Source organism: Peromyscus eremicus, chromosome 1 (assembly GCF_949786415.1).
Source record: "Peromyscus eremicus chromosome 1, PerEre_H2_v1, whole genome shotgun sequence".
In the NCBI taxonomy this organism is placed as follows: Eukaryota; Metazoa; Chordata; class Mammalia; order Rodentia; family Cricetidae; genus Peromyscus; species Peromyscus eremicus.
In genome coordinates, this window is record NC_081416.1 from 131,409,582 (window position 1) to 131,434,715 (window position 25,134).

At 42.5% G+C, this 25,134-nt stretch overlaps 1 protein-coding gene across 3 annotated transcripts in view; it reads left to right on the forward strand.

Annotated features, from left to right (window-relative positions):
* The window catches only part of Asb7 (ankyrin repeat and SOCS box containing 7), a 47,331-nt gene extending 22,418 nt beyond the window's left edge, over positions 1 to 24,913 (forward strand). For all 3 annotated transcript variants that reach the window (XM_059273191.1, XM_059273206.1, XM_059273199.1), the window contains 2 exons: positions 10,778 to 11,383; positions 24,224 to 24,913. In XM_059273191.1, coding sequence (XP_059129174.1) covers positions 10,778 to 11,383; positions 24,224 to 24,363 — 746 coding nt within the window. In that variant the 3' untranslated portion in view covers positions 24,364 to 24,913. The remainder of the gene's footprint in view (positions 1 to 10,777; positions 11,384 to 24,223) is intronic.
* Positions 24,914 to 25,134: the final 221 nt, after the last annotated feature.

Genomic DNA, 25,134 nt, shown 5'->3' on the forward strand with positions numbered 1-25,134 from the left:
ATATGCAAGGAGTATGACAAATTCAAACAAACAAAATACGAGAAAAGGAGCATATAGGAAATGTGGGACACATGAAAAAAAAAAAACAAGCCTTTGAATTATAGGCATAGGCGAGGGAGAAAATGTTCAACAATCTCATAAAAGAAAATGTCTCCAAACTAAAGAAGACACACCCATACGGATACAAGAAGCTCACAATTCTTTACAAATTCAAAAAGATTGAATCCTATCTGATCAAAATCCTTGTATTCTATCTGATCAAAATGCAGTAAGACTGACAGCAAACAAGTCTCTAACAAATGCATAAACTCATGGAGATTAAACCACTTATTACTGGATGATGAAAGTGTCAAAGAAGAAATCAAGAAAAACACAAAATCTGCAACTAAATGAAAACAAAAACACAGCACAGCAAAGTTTCTGGGCACATTCAAAGCAACCCTGTAGGGAAACTTATGGTTCTGTGTGCCTACATCAAAATCATCTGGGTACAAATAAATGACTTAATGATGCAGCTCAAAAATCTGGGAAAACAAGAATAAACTGAATCCAAACCCAGTCAACATCAAGAAATAATAGGAATCAGAGGAGAAATCAGTGAAATGGAAGCAAAAAAAAAAAAAAAAAAGTGTAAAGAATCAGCTTATCTAAGAGTTGGTTCTTTGAGAAAATAATGGAAAATCTAAAAGAAATGGATTGATTTTTAGATTTCAACCAAACCACCAAAATTAAACCAAGAAGACACCTATAACAAATGAGATTGTAATAGTAATAAAAAGCCTGCCAGCTTCAAACAAACAAACAAACAAACAAACAAATCCAGGGCCAGATGTATTCACCGCAGAATTCTACCAGACATTCAAAGAAGATCTACAGCCAGTCCTTCTTGAAATATTCCAAAAATAGAGGAGCACTCCCAAACTCCTCCTATGAACCAGTATCACTCTAATGCTAAAGCCAGGTAAAGATACAACAAAAACAACTCCAGACCCATATCCCTGATGAGCATAGTCTCACTAAAGCTCAATAAAATACTTGAAAACAGAATACAGACACACAGCAAATGTTATTCTCCATGACCAAGTTGGCTTTATGCTGGAATGCAAGGATGGCTCAGCATGAGCCAGGTTAATAAACATGATGAACTACATAAATGAACTTAAAAATCACATGATCATCTCAATAGACACAGAAATGCTTTTGGCAAAATCCAACATGCTTTTTTGATGAAAGTCCTATAGAATGTAGGGCTAAAGGGAATACACCTCAACATAATAAATCTGTATACGAGAAGCCCACCGCAAACAACATCCTAAATGAGGAAAAGCTTGAAGCAATCCCAGTGAGGTCAAGAATAAGACATGGGTGCCCCCATCCTCACTCCTTTTCAACATTATGTGTGAAGTCCTAGCTGGAGCAATTATGCAAGAGAAGGAAATAGAGAGTCAAAGTATCCCTATTTGCAGATGACATGATACTACATATTAGAGATCCTAAAAATTCTACCAGAAAATTTCTAGAAATGGTGAATAAATTCAGCAATGTAGCAGAATACAGAATCAGTTACACAAATTAATAGCTTTTCCATATACCAACAATAAACATAAAGAGATCATGGATATACTTCCATTCACAATAGTCTGAAAGAAAATAAGACATCTAGGAATAAACCTAACCAAGGAAGTGAAAAGCCTCTAACAATGAAAGCTGTAAAGCTCTGAAGAGATAGAAAGACTAGAAAATTAAAAGAACTTCCAAGTTCATGTATTAGTAAAACTAATATTGTAAAAATGCCTTTTACAAAAAAGCTTTTCAGATTCAATGCAATCCCAATGAAAATCCCCATTTCATTCTTTGCAGAAATAGAAAAAAAACTACCCTAAAATTTATATGGAATTATATAGCCTAAACAGTCCAGAAAAATGCACAGTCGATTATCATCCCAGATCTTAAGATTATATTACAGAGCCATAGTAATAAAAACTGTGATACTGGCACAAAAACAGACATGGAAACCGATGGAATAAAATCAAAGACCTCTGTGATTAGTATATGTAACTTCAGCCATTTAATATTTGACAAAGATGTCAAAAACATATACAGGAGAAATGATGTTGAGGAAACTGGGTGTCCATATGCAGAAAGGTTAAATTATACCTATATCTATCATCCTACACAAAATCTAGCTCCAGGTGAATCAAAGATCTAAACACTAAACTAGCTAGAAGAAAACATAGTACCCTACATGATACAGGTATAAGAAAGGGTTTTCTGAATAGCATTCCATTTGTCTAAGAACAAAGGCCAACAATTGACATGCAAGATTTTATAAAACTAAAAAGTTCTGCACAGCTAAAGAAACAGTCAACTGGCTGGACACAGTGCCACAAGCACTTGTGAGGCGAGGCAGATCTCTGTGAGTTTGAGGCCAGCCTGGTCTACAGAGTGAGTTTCAGGACAGCCAGGGCTATTACCCTGAGAAACCCTGTCTTGAAAAACAAAACAAACAAAAATGAAGAAACAGTCAACCAGGTGAATAGGAAGCCTGCAGAATGGGAAAGAATCTTTGCCGGCTATACATCAGACAGAGGATTAATATCCAGAATATACAAAGAACTCATAAAATTAAAAAAAAAAATCAAGCCTATTTGAAAAATGTGCCTGAGGCTTGGAGTTCTCAAAGGAAGAAAAAAATGGAAGAAATCAAAAGTGTTGATTGTCCCTAGCAGTTAGGGAAATGTTAATCAGAGTGACTTGGAGGTTTCATCTTACCCCAGTCAGAATGGCAAATATCAACAAAACAACTGACAACAAATGCTGGAGGAGATGCAGGGGAAAGAGAACCCTCACTCAACCATTGGTAGGATTACAAATTGTTGCAACCATCATGGAAATCAGTGTGGAGAATTCTTTTAAAGCTAAAAATAAATCCACCATATGACCCAGCTGTACCAGTCCTTGGCATATGCCCAAAGGACTTGACATCCTACTCTATAGATACTTGCTCAGCCATGTTCATTGCTGCTCTGTTCACAATAGCTAGGATATGGAAATACATAAATGTCCTTTAATCCATGAATGGATAATGAAAATATGGTAGTAAATATACCCTATGGAATACTATACATATGTAAAGAAAATTGAAATCATGAACATTGCAGGTAAATGAATGAAACTAAAAAAAGTTCTTTTTGAGTGAGGTAACCCAGACTCAGAAAGACAATGTCACATGTTCTCTCTTATTGGAGGCTCCTACCACCAAATCTGCAGATGTGAATATATATCTGTATATATTCACATGCATATATAATTAATATCCTATAATAAATGCAGAAACCAAGAAAGTGAAAGGGGACCATTCCTGGGGAATTGGGGGTATAGAGGTACATTACAGAGGAGAATAGCAGGATACAAATGATTTGAATAGGGAAAAGGGGGCTCTAGGTAGGGGAAGAGAGGGAAATACAGGAGACTGAGTGTAAAATAACAGAAGTCTATAAAAGTCATAATGAATCATGCTATTAACTGTCTACCTTAAAAAAAAAACCTAATACAAAGAGGTCTGCTTATTAATATGCATAGATATTTTAAATGAAATTTTCTCATCTGGGCTAACAGTACTCTCTTCACAACACCAGGCATGAGAAGTGCTCTTTTGAGTTGTTGGTCAGGGTTGTCCAAGAGACTTCCAAAACACCACAGCTATTGCTATTACCCTTGGTTGCTCCCCAGAGGTAAGTCTTATTGATGAAGACACCATGTACTTCAGACCCAGTGCCCAGAAGCCCTGATCTGGAACTGGCCCAAAAGCCTACCTCCTCTCTGAGGACTAGTTCTCATGGTACCAGAAGGTATCATGCAAGTCTCTAAAGGAAGGAAGCAACCGACAGTCCTTATCCTGCTATGATGCCTATGAACCACAACAACCAGCATGGCTTGATAACCCTACGGGCACAGTAGTGGCACACAACCCTTGGTGGTAGCCAGCAGCTCTCTAAATGGTCCTAAGACCCTCTCTACAAGAGGGAAACCAAGCCTGGTTCTGGAAACCTAGCCAACTACCCAGGGCCAGTGAACTTACGATCTTGGAGGAGAACCTACAACTGCTGCTTTACTAGACCAGCACAACCCTTAACTACACTCTTAAACGTGTGTCCTCACACCCACAGATAAGTGTAAGCATAGTCCTCACCCCTCCTCAAGGAACTTCTCTTTGCTACAGACAAGTTGGGGACCCCACTTCCAACGGCTACGTCTCCAGTATAACTCCCCCTCCTATGGCTCAGCCAGTCTTGAACAGGGCCTGAAAGCTTGCAAAAGCCGGAGGATCAGGAATTTGCTGTAAGATTGTGTCTCCTAGTAGTATCAGAAGTCACACCCTTAAAAATGTCACCAATATGAGCTAAACAAGGCCAACAATAGACATGCCAAAGTGGACAACAAAAACTACAAAGCCTCAACCCTGCACGAAGAGCTCCAGACAAGCAAGGAATGCTGACTTGGGAGAAGTAGTCTTCCCCGGGGATGAGCACACCAATAGGTTATCTAGTACCGAATGGTCAGCCCTGAGTACATGCATACAAGTAACATTATGCAGACTGAGCAGGTTATATTTAGAAATATCCATGTATTTATTGCATGTAAGAAACATTAATGGGGAAAAAAAAAGAGGCTGTGAATTTGAAAGAGCAAGGAGGGGTATATGGGAGAGTTTGGAGGAAGGATAGGGAACAGGGAAAATGACATAATTGTGCTAAAAATAAAAGATACTTTAAAAAAAGAAAAAAAAAAACCAGTGTAATAGAAAGGGAGCAAGTTGATGGAGCTGAAAGAAAAAAAAAGTAATTCTTTGGAAAGATCAATTAAATTGAAAAATCTGTAGCCAGACTGAAAACGAGAAAAGACTACCCGTTTCAGGACTGGGTAACAGACACTGCCCCGATCTTATAGATGTTAAAAACAACAACAACAACAACAACAACAACAACAACAAGACACAGAATACCATGTCATGGAGAAGAATCCCATCCCTTGAAAGACACAAATTGCCAAACTGACCCATAGGAAAGGAATGATTTCATCATTGTAGAGTTGAAAAATTAAGTTCCTCATTAAATGTCTACCAAGAAAGCTACGGGCCCAGCCGGCTTTGCTCTTGTTTCGTGTATTCCTGAGACAAATAGTAATCCAGCACACATTCTTTAGAGAAGGCAGTGCTTCCTAATTCATGGTGCAGTACACTGTGCATCTCCTGCTGCAAAACCAAAGACACAGGCAGAAAAGAAACTGCTGAGCAATAGCCTTTATGACAGCAGGCACAAAGATCCTACCTGAATACTAACTGGAATGGTCCATCAGTAGCATTTTCAAAAGGATATTACAGTGTGGCTCTGTGGTGTGTATCTCAGGATTCAAGGCTTGTTTAACATCCACAAACCCTTGAGTTTTTTGACAGGTTAATAGGATCAAAGATAAGTGCCAAAGGGTCACTTCAGAGCCCGTGAAAGCGCTACCCATTTAAGATGACTGAGCAAGCCAGAAGGCAACTCAGAACCTGAGCAAAGGGACCTTGGAAAAGCCTCAGCTTTCTTTGTACCAGCTGAACTGAATGCTTTTCTTCTAAACACGTCTAGAAGGGTGTGCATGCTTTTGCTATTTTGATACAGCATTCTCTTGTAGGTTCTAGCCATTGGAGTAAAAGAACAGCAAACTAATTGGAAAGGAACAAGTCAAACTGTTGTGGCCAACGAGATGGCTCAGCAAGTAAAAGCCCTTGCTGTGTAAGCCTGATGATCTGAATTTGATCCCTGGAAGGAAAGAATGGACTCCTGAAAGTTGGCCTCCAGAGGCATACCTGGGCATATGTGTCCCCCCAATATCACACACACTAATAATAACAAAAGGTATAAGTAAAACTATCTTCATTGTATGTATATATGTCTACAAGTGTGTGTGTGTGTGTATATATATATAAAGTAAATTGAGCTAGATTGCAGATCAGTGTTACAAAACTCAAGTTCTGCCAACAGTTAACGTCTGTTAGCAGCTCACAATAGGAATAATTTAAAGTTTTTAGTGGTCAGTTTAATTAAATAAATATATAGTCTATCCTGAAACATTGCTGGGATGAATTAAAGAAGTGCTGAGTAAGTAGAGAAGTGTTCCATGTTCATTATGGGAAAATTAGTATTATTTAGATCATTTGAGGGAGCTTGCCATCTGTAAAGTTGATGGAATCAGAACAGTAAAAAATTAGACCAGAAATTAACCACCTAATTTGAAAATGTATTAACCGAAATAATTTTTAGAAAGGCTGGAGGAGTTAATACTACCTGATATCAAATATACTATAAAGCTACAATAATTAAAACAGTCTGGACTTGGCATATAGAAAAACTAGTTGTTTTATTTGTTTAATTGCATTTTAGGGTACTGGGGTTGGACTGAGGGCCATGTTCATGCTTGGTAAGCCTGCTGCCCCTGAGCTGCATCCCTGCCCCTTGATTTGAGATACATTTTTGTTATAAAGCTCATTCTGGCCTTGAACCTGTTCCCAGTCTGCCTTCCCCTCTGAGTGTGTGCCACCATATCCAGCTAGGAAATACTTTTAGATAAATAGAACAGTTCAGAAATAAAACTACACGTAGATGATAAGATGAATTTCAGCAAAGGCAGCAGGATATATCATTGAGAAAAAAAATGTGTGTGTGTGTGTGTGTGTGTGTGTGTGTGTGTGTGTGTGTGTGTGTGTCGGGGTGTGCATGTAACCATCAGAGGACAAGCTTCAGGTGTCTGTTTTTCTCCTCAATGGGACCTGGGAATAGAATGCGGGTCACTGGGCTCTGTGGCAAGCACCTTCATCTGATGAACCATCACTGCCCCCATCCCCCCTGTTTTGTAAAGAAAGTGTTTTTACAAATGCTGCCAAAACAAGTAGACAGCTATATGGCAAATGATGACCCTTGATCCTACTTTATACCGTACACAAGTATTAACTGGTAGTAGATCATTGACCTAAATGTAAGGGTTGAAAGGACAAAATATCTAGAAGAGAAGAAAATGTGTCATGTGGTGTTGGGCAAAGTTTTCTTCAGCAGAACAAAATTCTAGTAAATGCTTAAAAGAAGACAGTGATCGTAGATGGAGTCAAGAACAAAGAGCTGAGTGCAGATCAGTGGTAGAGAGAGGGCTTGCTCTATGTTCGGTCCGTAGCATTGCAAACACAAATCAGTAAATAAGCCTACTCCATTTGGTTCATATGCAGAACATACAAAGAACTTCTACAACTCCACAATCGGACAGCCTAGCAAAAATGAGTAAACACTGTGACAGGTAATTCACAAAGACGGTGTACAAGTAAGCCAGCCCTCTAGTCACCTGGAATGTCAATGAACAGGACAGGGAGTCATCGATTACTCTTTTAACGAGCAAAGTTGAAAGTGCTGGTGAGACAGATGGGGGCATCTGCAGCTGTGGTACATGGCTGGCGAGGACAGAGGGCAGGGCAGTCGTGGGCAGCCGCTGGCAGCAGGCCACCGGGCAGCTTCTTAGGAAGTTAAACAGTAGCTAGCCTCAGAGTCTGCAGCTCTCTCCTGTTACAAAGCAAAATGGAAATAGAGAGGAGTGTGACAGCATGGTTCAGATAGCCTCAGACGAGTGAGCCCTGCGTGCACGTGGGTAGAAGTGGAATCCGTGAATCTCAGAAGCATCATGCTGAGTGAAGGAGACAGTCACAGGGATCTGCAGATGACCCTTTGTTGTAACTCCTAGGAGAGCAAAGCTTTGTCTTTGTTGACTAGTGGTTTGCCTGCATCCCGGAATCTAGGAACTTTGAGGTGACAAAAATATTCTGGATTTTAACTGCTTTTTAGTTAACCTGACTGTATGAACTCTTGGCTTGTCAATCTGTGCGCTTGATGAACAATTCTCACTGCCACTCAACAAAGCTCCTAGAAAACAAACTACATGCAGCATAGTAAGGTTTCTTTGTTTGTAGATGTGTTGTGTTTCTGTGTGTTTAGATTAGATTATGCTACCGATTGTCTAAAATGGTCTCACTTGTGGGTGAAGTATCTGGTAAGGAGGCAGAAGAAGCTTGGTGGGGTTGTTATTTTATTTGTTTATTTATTTTGGTTTTTGAGACAAGGTTTCTCTGTGTAGCCCTGGTTGTCCTGAAACTCGCTCTGTATATAGACCAGGCTGACCTCAAGCTCAGAGATCCACCTGCCTCTGCCTCTGGGGTATTAGGATTAAAGGCATGCGCCACCTCTAAGCAGGGTTGTTGTTTTAGAGTACTCAGGAAGTCGCTGACAAGGAGAACTTGTGCAGGTACTGTTGAAGAAAGTTAAGAAAATTCAGCCAAGTGGATTTCACATGTGTGTTACCCATTTCTCACTGAACTTGCCATTGTTCTCTATCTGTAATGCTCACTGGCATTGCAAGTGAGCTCTTATGTTGCGTTGACTGATCCTGACCCTTTAGTACATCTCATTTGTACCCTCATATGCTGTTATTTCACCCTGTCACTTTTTCTTGAGGACAATAGCTATAGTTTGTATGCATTTTTGTAGTTCTTGGTCCTGTGCTTTGCTCTCAAGATGAAGTCAGTTAGTTGGTTTGAATGCTTTTGGCTGAGATGAGTTGGGTCGTTGCTCTGTGTGTTAATCTGTGTTTTCTTAGTTCATTAGAATGTAAATGAAACTTTACATAGACCCACAGCGAAAACCAGCCATGCAGGAGCAACTTTGTAACAGCATTTTAGCCTGACTTGTCAAATAGAACGACTGTAGGGTGTGAGGATGCTGGCACCCTTCAAGATAGATAGTCCTGGTGGACGAAAGGTGGGAGAGGTTTCACTGACAGATCAAGAGGGATTATCTGGAAACAGGTGGCTGAATAGAGGGGTGGTCATTTATCTCTCCTGCCTGTCTTCGTTTCATCTGTTCTACTTATGTGTTCATTTATTTCTAAGTCTTTATTTGTGTGTGTGTGTGTGTGTGTGTGTGTGTGTGTGTGTGTGTGTGTGTGTGTGAGAGAGAGAGAGAGAGAGAGAGAGGGGGGGGGAGGGAGGGAGGGAGGGAGAGTGAGGAGAATGGGTTTATGTGCATGCATGCAGTGCCTGCAGAGTCCAGAAGAGGGCGTTGTATGCCCTGAAGCTGAAGAAGCAGGTGTTTATGAGCTGCCTGCTATGGGTGCTGGGAATTGAACTCAGGTTCTCTGAGAGAGCAGCAAGAACTCTTAACACTTCATCTATTTTAGATATCAGCAGGGATCTGTAAGACCCATCAGTTTGGTCTGAGAGCAAAGTGAAAGCTGACTAGTGCATGTTCAGCCTCTTCCAGTAGGTGGCAGCAGAGGGCTTTGCTTCAGTGTTCTCTGAACACTGAAGGGTTCATAGTCCTAGGTACTGAATATTCTTTTAGTTAAGGCTGATGCCTATTTTTTTTTTTATTTTTTTTGTAGACAGATCAAACTGATATCGTGGTTGTTAGCTGTCACTTTGCATCAGATGTTATGAGGAGCTAAAATAATAGTTTACTTTGTATAGGTTTTATTTGCTAACAACTCTTTAACTACAATTTTCACCCACTACAGTATTATTAATATTTCAACATATCATTTTCTGCCTCAAAGCCTCTTATAGAGAACCCAGCTGTTGCAGTCTGGAACTAAATAAGATCTTATTAAATAGTACATAAGTATTTCATCATGTAGCTTTGGGGGCATTCTGTATCTGTGAAAAACATCCATGTTTTTTTTCCTTTTGTAAACAAACTCAAGGCTGAGTTGCACAAGAAGCATTTTAATGCTAGTAGTTAGGTCGGGCTGGTTTTTCTTCCTCGTTGCTTTACTTGCTTCCAGGAAGCAGCGTCCGTACTGTGGGGGAGGCAACTGCCCTCTGTGTCCAACCTACGGCTCAGGAATGGCAGTGCAATGTGAACTACAAAGTGCTGGCCTCCAAGAAGGCCAGAGCGGGCGGGAAAGTCTGTAGCTTGAGTCGCTTAGCAGATAATTCTTACAAGGTTTTCTCCCCAGGGATCTGTTGATTTAGGAGAGAGCTTTAAAACTTTTTTTAAAAAAAAAAAAAAAAAAAAAAAAAACCACAATGTAGTACTGAGGTTTCTGCCTTTTTTTCTTTTCTTTTTTTTTTTTTTTTTTTTTTTTTTTTTGACATGAAGTGCTTGCTAATTCTTACAAACTCGCAGGCCACCTATAGCCAGGCTTGGAGTCCTGTCTCATCCACACACACATGCTTCATCATGGTCATGTCGCTCGCATGTGTCTCGCCTGCTTCTTTCATGGGGCACAGAGACTGTGCCCGAGTCCTTGCCTGCACCCCCACCCCAACCCTGTGAAACTCTAAAACAAGTCTGGCCAGACTCTAGTTCAGAGCAGCGGATTGCTACACATGCTTCTCTTTAAGCCAAGAAGCAGCACAATTTAAGAGAGAGCAGATAGCTGAAAACAGGAGGAATGTGGTAAGAGTGCAGGGCAGACACACTCCCTTCACTCAGCAGCAGGGGCGAGGTGCTGTGAGTCTGCCATCGGGTCTGTCTTAAACACTGTTGCTCTTATCCCCTCCTTCCGTTGACGGGCTTGATAACTTCCTACTAAAACACGTTTGCCACTGAGACACAACTTCTGTTAAACCTGGGGAAAGTCTTCGGGGTTATTCCTGGTGTTTAACCCTCCACAGCCTGTGGCTGAACCATATCCGCCCTCATGGAGTTGCTTTGTCTCAGCAGCCACTGATGTTTTCATTTTGGTTTAACCCTAGCTGATCCTACGGTTAAGGACTTAATCGGAGGCTTCACCGCTCTGCATTACGCAGCCATGCACGGCCGGGCCCGGATTGCACGCCTGATGTTAGAGTCTGAATACAGGAGTGACATTATTAATGCAAAAAGCAATGATGGCTGGACTCCTCTCCACGTGGCTGCCCACTACGGTAGGGACTCATTCGTCCGGCTCCTTCTGGAGTTCAAGGCTGAGGTCGACCCACTTAGTGATAAAGGTACAACACCCCTTCAGCTCGCCATCATCCGAGAGAGATCAAGCTGTGTGAAAATCCTCCTGGACCACAATGCCAACATCGACATTCAGAATGGATTCCTGTTGCGCTACGCTGTAATCAAAAGCAATCACTCTTACTGCCGCATGTTCCTTCAGAGAGGGGCAGACACAAACTTGGGGCGCCTAGAAGACGGACAGACTCCTTTGCACTTGTCTGCCCTCCGTGATGACGTGCTCTGTGCACGGATGTTGTATAACTATGGAGCAGACACGAACACAAGGAACTATGAAGGTCAGACCCCACTGGCCGTTTCAATAAGTATTTCAGGAAGTAGTCGGCCGTGTTTGGATTTCTTACAAGAAGTCACAAGTATGTAACATAATTACTACTCTTATTGCATCTTTTCCTCTTAATTCGTACCTTCTGAGTTGCTTGTGATATTTTTGTAATACAAGATGACTAGACATTAATCATTCTTAGAAGTCCTGCTTGGTAAGTAATACTCATTCATCCAAAACCCAGTTGTGTTCCTGAAAGTGGACAGTAAAGTTTAGAGGAAATGACAGACCTTTTTTAGGATGAACAAATTTGGATGTTAGAGGAAGGTAGTTAGTTCCCACCGCTCCAAACAGTAGGCTGTCTAATACCGTGTGAGATTCAGGTTGAGGAATTAGAAGGAGATTGGGGGTCTAGATCCCTTAGCTATAGAGATGGTCTAGATCTTGCACTTTATTACTAAGTTCCAGTGAAAGGAATGCTGTTCTGGCTTATTTAGATTCCCCAGTAATGGAGGTTAAGGATACTAGAAATGGTTGTCAGAAAACTGAGAAATTAGGCACTATGTCCCCGCGCCACACAGCTTCCACCGATGCCTGCCCAGTTTCCGAGAGATCTTTCTTTACACCTCCAAGTGTCTGGTTCATCTAACGTAGAGTAATGGTGTCCACATTGTTTTCTGAGGGCAGTGTCAGTTTGTGTGGCCCTTGTTAGCTTTTCTTGCCGTGCTTCCCTGGGACTGGCCCAGTGTATGCACCAGAGGCTAGTGTGTGAACCAAGAAGCCGAGGGCTGTGAGCACCATTCATTTACTCTGCTGTACTGTCCAGTGCCCAGCTGCCTTCCCCCGCACAATCTTGGTTACAGAAGAAAGACCAGCGTCTGATTATGTGGCATTTATGAGAGGCCAATTTTAGTTTTGAGTTTTTAAATTTGGAAGCCAGGGGGCGGTGCCAATGAACAAAAAGGACGTAGAGCCTGGAGTCCATGGAGGTGTGTCGAATGACACGTTGGCATGGTCGTGAGGACAGCGGCAGAATCCTCAGGAGATGAACTGCCCTTCCCCTATGGAAAGCCAGGCTAGAACTGGGTAGAGTTTGTAGGATTACACCACATGGACATCATTGGGGGTGTGGACCTTTGGGGTTGGGTTCCAGCTCTAAGGGGGAAAGCAGGTTATGGAAGTGCTTACCTAAAGGAAAAGGTGAACCGGTTTATACAAAGAACAGGGGAAAGCTGTGGAAAGAGTGTTGAAGTGGTGGTACCATTTATAACTTTGTGAAAACATCTACATGTAGTGTAACCTGAGGGGATGGTTAGCTACCAATGGAACCCACCAGAGAACTGGTTCTAATTTCGTTGAGTTTGTTCTCATCGTCTTCCCTCACAGTGTAAAGTTCTCTAGTTACTCGATAACCACAGACTGCAGAGTTGTAGTTGTTCAGAGCATGGAATATGTTTAAAAACGTATTTATTTTTACTCAATGTGTATGGGCGTATTCCTGCCTATATGTCTGTGCCTCGTGTGTGTGTACAGTGTCCAAGGAGGCCAGCAGAGGGCATTGGGGCCTCGAGTTACAGGGGATTGTTAGCTGTCAGGAGGACGCTGGGAACCTAGATCCTCTGTAAGAGCTGTCTGCTGAGCCAGCCCCCAGAATGTACAATCTCCCGAGAAAGACAGAAATATCACGAGAAGGCTTAACCTCGGGTAGTGACTAACAAGAACTTCGATATTAAAAGATGAGATTTTAATGAATTCATGCCTGGAATTTTATTCACAGAGAAACTGTAGTATTGGGCAATGGCCCATCTAGAAATACTCATGCATGGATTATAGACTAGATGACTGGGTGGTACAAGTCTCTGTGCTATACCAGCCGCTTCCGCATCCGGGAAATGGAAGTGTTGAAAAGAACTGTAATGGTGCACACCTGTAATCCTAGCACTCAGGAGGCTGAGACAAGGGGACTTTGGGTTCCAGGCCAGGCCAGACCAGGCCAGGCTGTGTTAGAATGGGCTACAGTCACAAGACCCTGTCTCCAGAAAGCAAAACAAAGAGCTGGTGACCTGCAGTTGCTGGTGTTTACAGTCTGGAAAGCAGCTAGAGTGCAGGATCTGAAAGGGGGCTAGCCGTCTCTGCATTTGGTTGATAAGACTGTACAGAAGAGCTGGCTACCTCGGGGACCTTTCCTTGTTAATGTGTCCCCTTGGGTAGGAGAGGACCATGTTCAGAAGACACAGTAGAGTCAAAGTCGGGGCCAGGCAGGTGGAGTCAGGACTTTTCTCAGGACATCTGGCCTCTTGGTCCTCACTTTGCCACGTCCATATTCACCCTGTGTGGGAACTCAGCTCTGCAGAACTGCTGCTTCATTAGGACATTAGTCAGGATTTCCCTCACTCTAATGTTTTCATTAGGTTGAAATGAATAATCATAGTTACTCTAAGTTCTCTGGCTTACCGTAATTACAGCATCTGTGTCACATCGAAGTCTGGTTCTGACGCTAGCTTTATCTCTAGCTGCTTTTCTCTTTAGCCTGCCTAGCATGCTGTGTAACTTTTTTTTTAAGTTGAAGCTAGGCATGATGTGGAGAGCGGCAAGAACTCAGGTGATAGTGAATGCTCCCACCACCACCTTTTTTTCTGTTTTGTCCCTGTTGAGACCATCTTGGCTATATAGCTCTGCCTGGCCTGTGACTTGCTGTATAGACCATGCTGTCTGCAAACCTGCAGTAAATTCCTCTGCTTATGCCTCCCTAGTGCTGGGATTATATGTGTGAGCCAGCATGCCCCGCTTCTAATAGTCTTCATGTAAGGCTTCCTATTAATCTGGCTAGCCATGGGATTGTGTTGACATCACTACGGATAGCTGGATGCGCAGAGTTCTCCAGTGCCCTTGTCTCTCCCTCACTGCACATCCATCCTTGCTCATGCCCTTGACTCCTCCTCAGTCTGTCGGCTGTAGCCCACTGTTACTGCACTGGAGCCTGTGGGTGTAGTTGTAAGGTGTGGTGGTGGGCCACCACCCTGTAATCTTCTAGTTCAGTTCCAGTCTTTCAAGTGGGCCTGTGTCCCCAGGCAGGAATCGTCATGTGCTTTCCCTTAGGTAGGCTTTTTCCTCCAGTCCTGTAAGGTGAGGGAGGAAGGCCAAGCCTGAGAAGGGTCTGTTCCCTGGGTGAGTCTCTTCCTTTGGAGAGCAGCCTTAGCTATGGAGTGGCTTGGGGTGCCAGTTGTGCTTACCCTCCCCTGCCATAGCCATCAGGGTCTTTATTGGTCTTCACCTTGAGGACCTGGCAGGGCTTCCTCACACTGGCTCTTGATGTTCTGTCCATCCATGGTCTCCAGTGTTTCTGTTTGTGGGCCCGGTGGCTTCTGCTCAGGTAAGCATGGGTCAGACTTAGTGCTCAGGGTCTATCTTAATCTCCAGAGCTTTTGATAAAAGTGCTCTGCCTGCAACCTCAGTCTTTTTGATTGCTCCAAGATAAGGCTTAGTTTTTAAAGTTGTGCAAGTTTTTCTTGTGTCAAGAACTCAGGATTGATGATGTCTAAGCTCTACACATGCTAGAGTTGTAATGGGACAGCCATCTGGTTTTATCATTGTTTTTCATTTGAAGTGTGAAAGCATCCTCGCTGTGTTCTTTGAGCTGAGGAGGGTTTCGCACACAGGGATCAGAAGCTCCTTTCTCTTCATCATCACAGGCTCTCATGTGCCCATATCACATGCTGTTAAGCCAGCAGAATGGGGTGGTGCAGAGTGCCACAATGACTTACCTAATTACCTTGGGCAAGAGCGTCAGCCCCTAGCTCCACCCTACAAAGCTTGGTACCTTCCTCGAAAAAATGGGGGGAACTGGACCAAACTCTTGCCAATATCTGCTACTTTTAAAGGCAATGGTTTTCTATTACTTGGAAAGAAGGAAGGAGAGAGGGAGGGAGGTGAGGAGAAAGAGGAAGGGGAGGAGGAGAGGGAAGGAAGGAGGGAAAGAGGATTGTGTAGAGCTGATTTTGTTTATTTGTTGTATTGTTCCCAAAGGCTGGGCTTCTAGGAGTCCACAGATGGCCATAAGGTCCAGTTGCACAGCTGTAGCTCTTGCCCTTTACACTGTGGTGACCTTTGGGCTGGGGATGTATGAGCTCTGGAGGAAAACTGCTTCCAGGTTAGCATGACAGACAGACGACCTGGCTGTATGGTGCTGATAATGACTGTTTTCTTCTCTGCCAGGAAACCTCAGTCATGAGTATTCCAACCCATTTCCAAGTGTCTGTGACAGAGCAGTAAACATAATTGAATTACATCTTGTCCCTTTGTGCACATACCTTTTAAATGCTCTGTAGACGGAAATGACTGAGTGGAGGAGAAGTGACAGGTTGGGTTGAGCTCCACCGGTAGCTTTTTTCATGGAGATCCATTTTTCCTTGAAAGAGTGACTGACAGCCAAAGTATACCATTTAATCATGGGCACTTAGCAGGCGTTTTCTTGGAAATGCACAAAGTTCACTTGTCACTTTAAGGAAAATGACCACAGTATTGATGACCAGCCAGATCTTGAGCTTTGAAAAGAGTGGTTTTGAAAACTTGTATTTACCATTGTGAGAGTCCTACTATGTAATGATTTTTTTTTTCTGAGATCAGTAGAAATATTAAGAAAAGTGGGGGGTTTTTTTGTTTTTGTTTTTTTTTTTTGGAATCATATGATTAATTTATATTACTCTGTGTATGGGTAAATGGTCCACTAAAATTTTTTTTTTTTTTGGTTTTTTTTTTTTGTTTTTTTGAGACAGGGTTTCTCTGTATAGCTTTGTGCCTTTCCTGGAACTTACCCTGTAGCCCAGGCTGGCCTTGAACTCACAGAGATTCACCTACTTCTGCCTCCCTAGTGCTGGGATTAAAGGCATGTGCCACCACCGCCTGGCGGTCCACTAAAATTTTAAGATATACCAATGGACTGTAATCTAAAAGTACAAAAATTTCATCAGTGTGTTTTCAGATTCTGTATCACAGCTGTTAGGGTTGGGGAGATGGCTCAGTTGGTAGTGTTTGCCAAGCAAGCATGAAGACATCAGTTTGGATACCCAGCACCCACATACAAAGGTGGACATGGTAGCATGTTTTGTAACCCCAGCACTGGGGGGTGAAGACAGGAGGATCTCTGGGCCCTTCTGGCCAGCTCCCAGCCAGATGGTGAGCTTCAGGTTCCGTGAGAGACCCTGCCTCAAAAAATAAGGTGAGGGAGCAGTTGAGGAAGACAGTATTTAATGCTGGCCTCCACATACACATGCTCCTACGTATATATGCAACATACATACACACACACACACACACACACACACACACACACACACACACACCCCAAAATTAAAAAGAAAAAAGTCCCTTGTCCTATTTTAAGAGGGTTTCATGGAGTATCCAAGGTTGTCTGGAAAAGGCTATTCTAAGTATTCCTTGCTTTCTTAGTCACAGAAGCTAGCTCAGTCTTTCTCAACTTTCCTAATGCTGTGACCCTTTAATACAGCTTCTCTTGTTGTGACCCCCAACCATAAAATAAGTTCATTGTTACCTCATAACTGTAATTTTGCTACTGCTACAAATCATAATGTAAATTTCTGTGTTTTTTAATGGTCTTAGGAGACCCATGTGAAAGGGTTGGGTTGTGACCCACAGGTTGAGAACACTGAGCTAGAGTTCTTCTAGTCCTGTAGTCAGGATATCACACAGACTGAAATCAAAGCAGATAGAAGATAGACATCAAGAGACATTTGCAGGACAGGAGAAACGGGGGGGGGGGGGGGGGCGCAGCCTCACAGCCTCCTTGTTTCAGAAAATGACACCAATTTTTGTTTGTTTTCATAAAATTTATTTCAGCTGATGAACTGACCACTGCTATTTTTAATAAACAAGTCAGAAATGTTTCTGAAATTTCTAGTTTCCAAATATAGTAAATATAGACAAAGATAATCCACATAAGCACAAATTCTTTGAGAGTCTCCTGTTTTAAAGGTGCAGAGGCATCCTTCAGCTAAGAAGTGGAAACCAAGCAATGTGTAGTTTTCATATTTTCAATGCTAAGGATCAAAGCCAGGGCCATGGGCATACTAGGTAATCATTCTGCCACAAGCTGTATTTCCAACCCTACATTCAGGGTTTGTTAGGGGCATCCTATCAGCCTGGTGTTTTAGAATGTGAAGAATCCTTAATGTATTTTTGGTTGAAGTTCAAATCTGTGGGTAAGCTGAGAGCTTGCCTCCTGCTCGCCTGTTTATGGCTCAGGATCTAGAGAGGTCTCTTACTCCTGGACGTTGTTTAGAAAATTGTGGCTTTGCTGACTTGGGACAAATGGTTCCTATCAGTTGAGGATTTTAGTTCCTTGGATTCTGGGGGCAGTTTGCAGAGACTGGTCATGTATAGAGCATGTCAGAAATGCCAGGTCCTCAAGTAAATACACCATCCACCTTGCTGGTGTGGGCTGCTCCTAGCACACTTATGTGCAACATCTTTTATTCTTCTGACTCTGGTCTAGGCTGTTCTTAGGTTGGTTGAGTTTATTGAGTTTATGTTTAATATCCTGAGATATCTGAGCTAAGGCAGTGCCCTGTGTTCCAGAAACATCATTCAAAGACTAGAATCACCAATCAGTATGCTTTCAGGGCTATATAAAAGGTAGGCCTGGGGTGGATTTTGATTTGTGTGTTTTAAGGAAGTGAATAGCTCATAATGCTAAAAGGAAAAGTTGAAGTGGCTGGGAATTGAGTTGTGTAAACTGTTTCACAGGAGACTTAATCTGTCAAGTACTTAAGATATTTGCTTGCTGGAACAGTAATCACAGATGTTTAAAAATACTATTTTATAAATATTGAAGGAACCAGAAATATGTTTTTGTTTAGATTTCAGTAATGGTCAAGTACTATGTTACTTAAAAAACCAAAAAAACAAAAGTACTATGTTTACAGAAATAAGATTTGAAACTAAAAGTTAAAAAAAAAGGAAAAAATAAAAACCTGAGTGTGTGTATGTGTGTGTGTGTGTGTGTGTGTGTGTGTGTGTGTGTGTGTGTGTGTAGGGGATGTGTGGTTCAGTGGTCCTGCATTGGAGTACATGCTTAGTGTGTGTAAGGCCCTGGGCTCAATCCCTGGCACCACCAACATACACAAGCAACAAACCTTTAAAAAATACATGCTCTTCTGTTTTTCTAAATTTTAAGGAAGTGAAACAGGCCATGGCTTTCTCAGCTAAATCCAGCACAGGGTAGGTAATGTGAGCTGATTTACCCCCCAAATGGCGTGGGTATCCACAGCCCTGGCCTACTGTGCCCCTTCCCAGTGCCTCCATCGTTACTTTGTGGGGTGACCTATTATACAGTGGGCTCTCTCTATGAAGAAATCCGTGCAACACATTTTAACCAGGTATTTTAAGTTTTTTTCCTAATGAATTAGAGTTTTTTACCAGACCATCGACATTAGACTCTTACAGGAGGTTTTATTTCTAACTTATTAAAAACTGTTTTCAGAAAACAACAGTACACAGTTGTCATTCAGATTTTTTAAGTTCTTTGACATAGCAAACGTCTTTTTAATAAATCAGTTTATTCAAACTGACTAGAAAGTATCTTGTTCTGTACCTCCTTGTAGTGTTTTTATAGTCCCTACTTTTAATGTTGGCATCTGTAGATGTCTTGACATTTGTGAGTAAATCATGTATAGTTTTTGCTTGGCTTTGTGACTTGTCTGTCACAATGATAAAAGACCATGACCAAGGCAATTTATAGAAGAAGGCATTTATTTGGGCTATGGTTCCAGAGGGCTAGAGTCCATGATGGCAGAGCAAAGGCATGGGGCAGGAGCCACAAGCACCAGGCAGAGAGAGTGAACTAGGAACGGCAGGAGCCTTTAAACTCTCCAAACCCGCCTCCAGTGACGGATTTCCTCCAGCAAGTCCTCACCTCCTAAGCCACCTAAAGAGTCCCACCAACTGGAGACTAAGCATTTGTATGCTCAGGATTATGGGGGACGTCTCATTCAGAGGACCAGTGCTCAGCTGCCCAAGGAGAAATGTAACCAATAGACTTATTATGTCAGAAAGCTGATACTGTGTATATTGAAAGTGTAAGTGAATACTGTAATTGTTACTTTAAGGGAGCTAGAACCTGCCATTGGACCTATAAAGTAAGAGTTGTTTATCCCACTTTATACTTAGCCCTAGTGAGAAGACTTCAGAAGCAAAAGCAAAAGAATAATGTATGGTTGGCCAGACATGAGGTACACATCTTTAATCCTAGCACTCGAAAGGCAAAGGCAAGTGGATCTCTGTGAATTGTAGACCAGCCTGGTACATACAGTAAGCTCCAGGCTGGCTGGGGCTATATAATGAGACCCTGTCTTTAAAAGAAAAAAATATGCTTACGGTAGAATTTTAAAATAGGAACTGGAATTAAACAGAAAGATTAGGAGATCCTTCTGGATGCTTATGGAGATGGAGAGGTTCTTTAAGGAATGACAGACTGAAGCAATCCAGAGGAGAGGCTCCCTCCCCTCCCCCTCTGTGTCACTGTCTGCCACCACAAAGAAGCCTAGGACTCGTCTCTTTGTGGTTTGCCTTTGACTGGTTGAAATGTTTAGTCTTTGTCTACCTTTATGAATATGAGTAAGTTTTAAAGATTTATTTTTAATTATGTATGGGTGTTGATGTACATGAGCACAGGTGTCCACAGAGACCAAAGGCACTGGATCCTCTGGAACTGGAGTGACAGATGGCTGTGAGTAGTCGACATGGGTGCTGGAATCAGGCCCTCTAGAAGACCAATTCACATTCTTTAACAGCTGAGCCATCTTTCCAGTCCCCAGGTCCAGATATCTTTATCCCAAGAAATAAATCAGGTCTCCCTCATAAAAGCCACAAGGGGAGGTGCTTTGGGACAGTTAATTTTCTAAGTTATACCCTTGCCCGGGCTTTTTATTTACACTAAACTGGGCCCTTCAGAAGCAGATTTCCTATTTTGTGCCAACCTGGTTATTAGTAATGATAGGCCTCTCCACAGCCTGGCAAGATTAACCCTTTGAACTATTGTGTAAGGCCACTGTGGTTCATTAGTCTGAACACCTTGTAGTTCTTGCTGCATCCTCCAGTGTTTATAATTCCATAAATTACAGTCTGTGAGGAGCTGTCCTCGAGCTTCCCTGTTACAAGTCCACAGTGGAGCAGTACTTCCTCATTTCCCATGATGCCCAGTGAGTGGGATAAGCATTTCGCTGACTCCCACCCATATTCCTTTTCTTCCTTCCCCCTGCTCTTCTTCTCTTTGTCCCTCTATTCTTTGGACACTGCACTGCTAAGTGTGTAGTAGGTGCGCAGGAAATGCTTTCATGTGGTCTGTTAACAAGAGATAAAAACTCATCCTTTAATCGTAATCTTCTGGTCCCAAGATGCTCTCCCTGAAGAAAGACTCCCAAGATATCTGTGCATAACAGTAATGCTGAGCAGCCTTTATGCCCTCTGCATTTAGCCTGCTGTTGAATCTGCATGCTGACAAGCAGGCGGGATTTGAGTCCATTTCCTGGTGTGTGAGAGAGGGCTAGTTAGACCCTTCCCTGACATGCATCTTTCACACAGTGTAAGTCTTGTCTTTGAAGTCACATGGGCGATGTCTTATGGTGACAGCCAGCAGTTTGCCCAACTCCTCCCTGCTAGTGGGTACTACTTGTCCCTTCTAACCATCTTGTTTTCTTACCATCTTCACACCCGGAAGATCAAGACCACCTTCCAAGGATGGCCTTCTAGTTTCCTGAAAATGAGCGAAATATCCCTCAACTAATGTTTTTAGAATTGAGTTTCCAGCTTGCTTTGTACTGTTCTGAACACTTTATCACAGTGAATGATTTTAATTCTTATAAAGCCTTTGAGGTGGGTGCTGTTAGGTGCAAACTAAGGCAGCAGGCTAAACAACTCAGCCTAGATTGTGCGGGTGGTGAGTGGTAGAACCAGGAGCCTGTGGATTCTGCCTCCAGGACTATTGATTTTAGCCACTACAATATGCCCTTATCATTCAAGGCAATTCTGTACTCAGGAGTTACATATGACTACAAAATCTTTAAAAGACCATATTCTTCCAAAATATTAAAGGGTGCTGTACATGGCATGTTGCTTAAGAAAAAAGAAAAACAACAAACTGAGAAAAGCATTCCAATATCCTTAGGTCTAGGACTTCCCTGAGTGAAGCATTCCAGAATGTGTAGGCCCGGATGGTGGTGGCTGAGCTCCCAGTGGCCACAGTGCTAACCCACTAGGCACTGAGTGAGTGAGCTATTTGGCAATAGAATCCATAGTCAAGCTGCTCCAGAAACACTGCATGGAGCAAACAAATAACATAATGGAGTGTTGTCTTAAAGGTCAAATGTCAGGTGAACTCAGTTAAGTACTAATGATAGGGGCATCTCTGAAAATGTGACGAAGAACCTGACCTTGTCTTTTCTGATGAAGGGCTGCTTTTGCATCACCCTTGAAAATAAAGGACATATGAACTGTCTAGAGACAGACAAGTATGTGAGTGGTCACTTCCTTGCATGTAGCCTTCTGCAGACTTCTGTCATACACATGCTGGGACTCCTAGGAGACTGCGTGTGTGGTACTCTTGGAAAGCAGTGTGTTCATCCAGGCCTTCCAGAGCAAAGTCTTCAGTCTCTTACTTTCCCTTCCTCTTTTGGGATGCTGGGAATTGAACCCTGCACTCACTAGGGAAGTGCGCTACTGCTGAGCACCAGCGTCAGACCTGGAGGCCTAAGTCTTATGGAGCTCTTTTCACTTAGAAGAGTGAGTTACTTTTGCACTGTCACACTCTAAAAACAATGCAAGCAAGAGATAAAGGACTCAGAAGAGCAGTGCTTATCCAGGTACAGCCCGAGACCCTCCCAGGGAGGCTGTGAGGTCGGAGTGATCTCATAGCAGCAGCGTGGTGTTCTCTGCCCTCTCCATGTTCCTTCTCTCCTGAGACTACATGGTGTGGTTTTTAGTTTTAACAGACTGAATGCAAATGTGCCCAAGAAAGTTCAGCTATCTTCTAGAAAGTCAGGCATTGGAAAGCATGGCAGACTGGGGGGAGGGGGAGGCAAGGCATGGGCAGGGGGTGCTATTTCCCATTCACCATTTTGTTTCATTTTGGAAAATGGAGTTTTCATCATAAGCTGTTCATTTTAATGTGTAATAAATGAATTAACATGTATTTATAAAATTTCTGTTGTAGCTTCTGATGTGGTTATCACCATCGATACTACCCACATCAAAAGTTCTTTCATATCCTCAGTAATTTTTGAAAACATAATGGGATTTGAGACTAAGTGTTTATAGCCACTGAAATATGCTGTCTCCTTGACTTTTGAAGCTTGTTACTTAATCTCTCTGAGACTGCAGTAAAATGGAGTGATGCTTTGTATACCTCACTTGTAAAAGGATTCAAGGACTCCATAGATTCAGGAGCTTCTGCTATACATGGAACAGCAGGCATTCAATACGGGATAACCTTCTCATACTATTAGTCAGTCCTGTGTGACTCTAGACACCTACTGAGGCATTGTTAAAGAAGTTTGCCTCGGGTCAGTAATGATCAGTATTGTTAAGGCATAAAAAGTTGTTGAGAGAAACAGAATTGGATTTTATTGCTCTTGTTTTGGTCAGTGACCACAGTGGTTACTCGCCAATGATCAGGGTGTGGATTATGAAGTAAGCGAGAGATACAGACTAGCTTAAGCTGCCTTTCAAACTCCCAGGCTGCTGGACCACCCAGCCCTCATCCCTTATCCCAGGGTCTGCTCTGCCCTGGTGAGAGTGACCAGGCAAGCAGATATCATTGCAGAGCCCCATAGAAGTGGTGCTATGTTGAGGCTCCAGCATATCAGCCTTGGAGTCGAAACAGTCCACCTTAGTGAGCATCTCATTCAGCCCATGCTTTTCTTGTGAAGAGACTGAGGCCCAGAGAAACTATTTCCTCACAGACACTCACCTTCGTATTAGAGTCTCATCAGGACAGACCCACAATTCCTTAATTTATAGTAGAAGAATACCCAGGCTTGGAATCAGAAAGACTGTCCTTAGAATTATTCTGTGCTACAATTGGTTGTCAAACAGCAGCCACTATACTTAAATCTCTCATCCTGAGGACTTTATTTGTAAAGCAGAGATAGAGGCATCTCTCTGGCAGTTGCTTGTCGGTTCATAGTGACCCACTTACCTGACATAGGCTACTTAGAAGAGGAGAGATTCTTTTTCTTCTTTTGGTTTTTAGAGACTGGGTTTCTCTGTGTTGTTTTGGTGCCTGTCCTGGATCTTGCTCTGTAGCCCAGGCTGGCCTCCAACTCACAGAGATCCACCTGCCTCTGCCTCCAGAGTGCTGAGATTAAAGGCGTGCGCCACAACCACCCGGTTTGAAGAGAGATTCTTTTGGACCACAGTTTTGGAGGGCTATGTCTACAGTTGACAGCTCTCACATGTTTGGGCAGGAAGTCATGGCAACGGAGGCTGTTCCTGTCACAGTAGATAGAGAAGAGGGAACAAGACAGGACACAATCCAGGGATAATAAACTCCCAATGCCCTGCTCCAGGTAACTTGTAGCCTCTAGCTAGGTCCTACCTCTTGGAGCTTCCACAGCACTTGCCAAAACAGTGCCATGATCTAAGCATGAAGCATCCTAATCCTGTGCCTGACAGGGTCATTCCCTACTCAGACCGTAATGCTACCTTCTTGTAAAAGGTTTTGGAAGACCAGTGGATGAGACACCACATGAAGGTACTGATGACTCTTAGGTTTGGGTCAGTCCATCGTTCCAGCCCTTTGCCTGTGAGGTCCACAGCAGGTTCTTCCCTGGAAAACCACACTTCCCTGACACCAAAGCCTCTCCCTCTGCAATGCTGTGCTTTGTAGCTTTGTAACATTTTCTTTTTTTTGTCATTTTAGGACAACCCAGAACCCTGCAGGACCTGTGCCGAATTAAAATTCGACAGTGTATAGGCCTTCAAAACCTGAAGCTGCTTGATGAACTACCAATTGCCAAGGTCATGAAAGACTACTTAAAACACAAATTTGATGATATCTGATATACCTGGACTGTGAGCAAGATTAAGAGTTATTCCAGACACTTAAAAGGCTCTGGGCCTTGCACAAAGTATATCCTATGCAATTTCTGATTTGCTGTGAAGTCAGAAGGCAGGTATACACTTTTAGGGTTTTTGTTTGGTTGGTTTTCATTTTAGGGGAGGGATTTTTATATATATATATGAACACACACACACCACGCTTGAAGGTCTTAATTTGGTTTCTTGGTCCAAGTCTATGAGGTCCAAGCCTTTCTATACAATACTGCATTTAGAAAAATTGTTTTTCCTAAATGCACCAACACAGGCAGGTTCAAAGTGGAGGGTTCTCCCTTTTGAGCTCTGGTTTCATTGGTGAACAAGGTACTAGAAACCAGTAGAACATTTGTTAAGTTTGGAGGTCTCAGGCTCACCTAGTAGATCCTGGGTGACGCTGGATAATTCCCTGCGAAGAAACTTACAGTAATGCTATCACCTCATTCATTTTTAACGAGTACAGATGAGCTGTTTAAAAATTCTTTTTTCCCTTCTAATTAATGTAGCTTTCCAATGGGGGGGAAAAAAAAACCCAGTACCTCTGCTTCCTTTTGGTGTGCGCTATTTTTAAATTATTTTTTTTAAACAACTGTAGGACACTACCCTGAGACATTGTGTTTCAACTCCTCTCTCTCTTGTTGAATTGTGCTTTTAAACAAAATGAATGGGGAAAGGAATTCACTTTTTAAAGCCAGTGTATTCTGTTTTAAAACCCGTGCCTCTTGTGCGGCTCCCTCT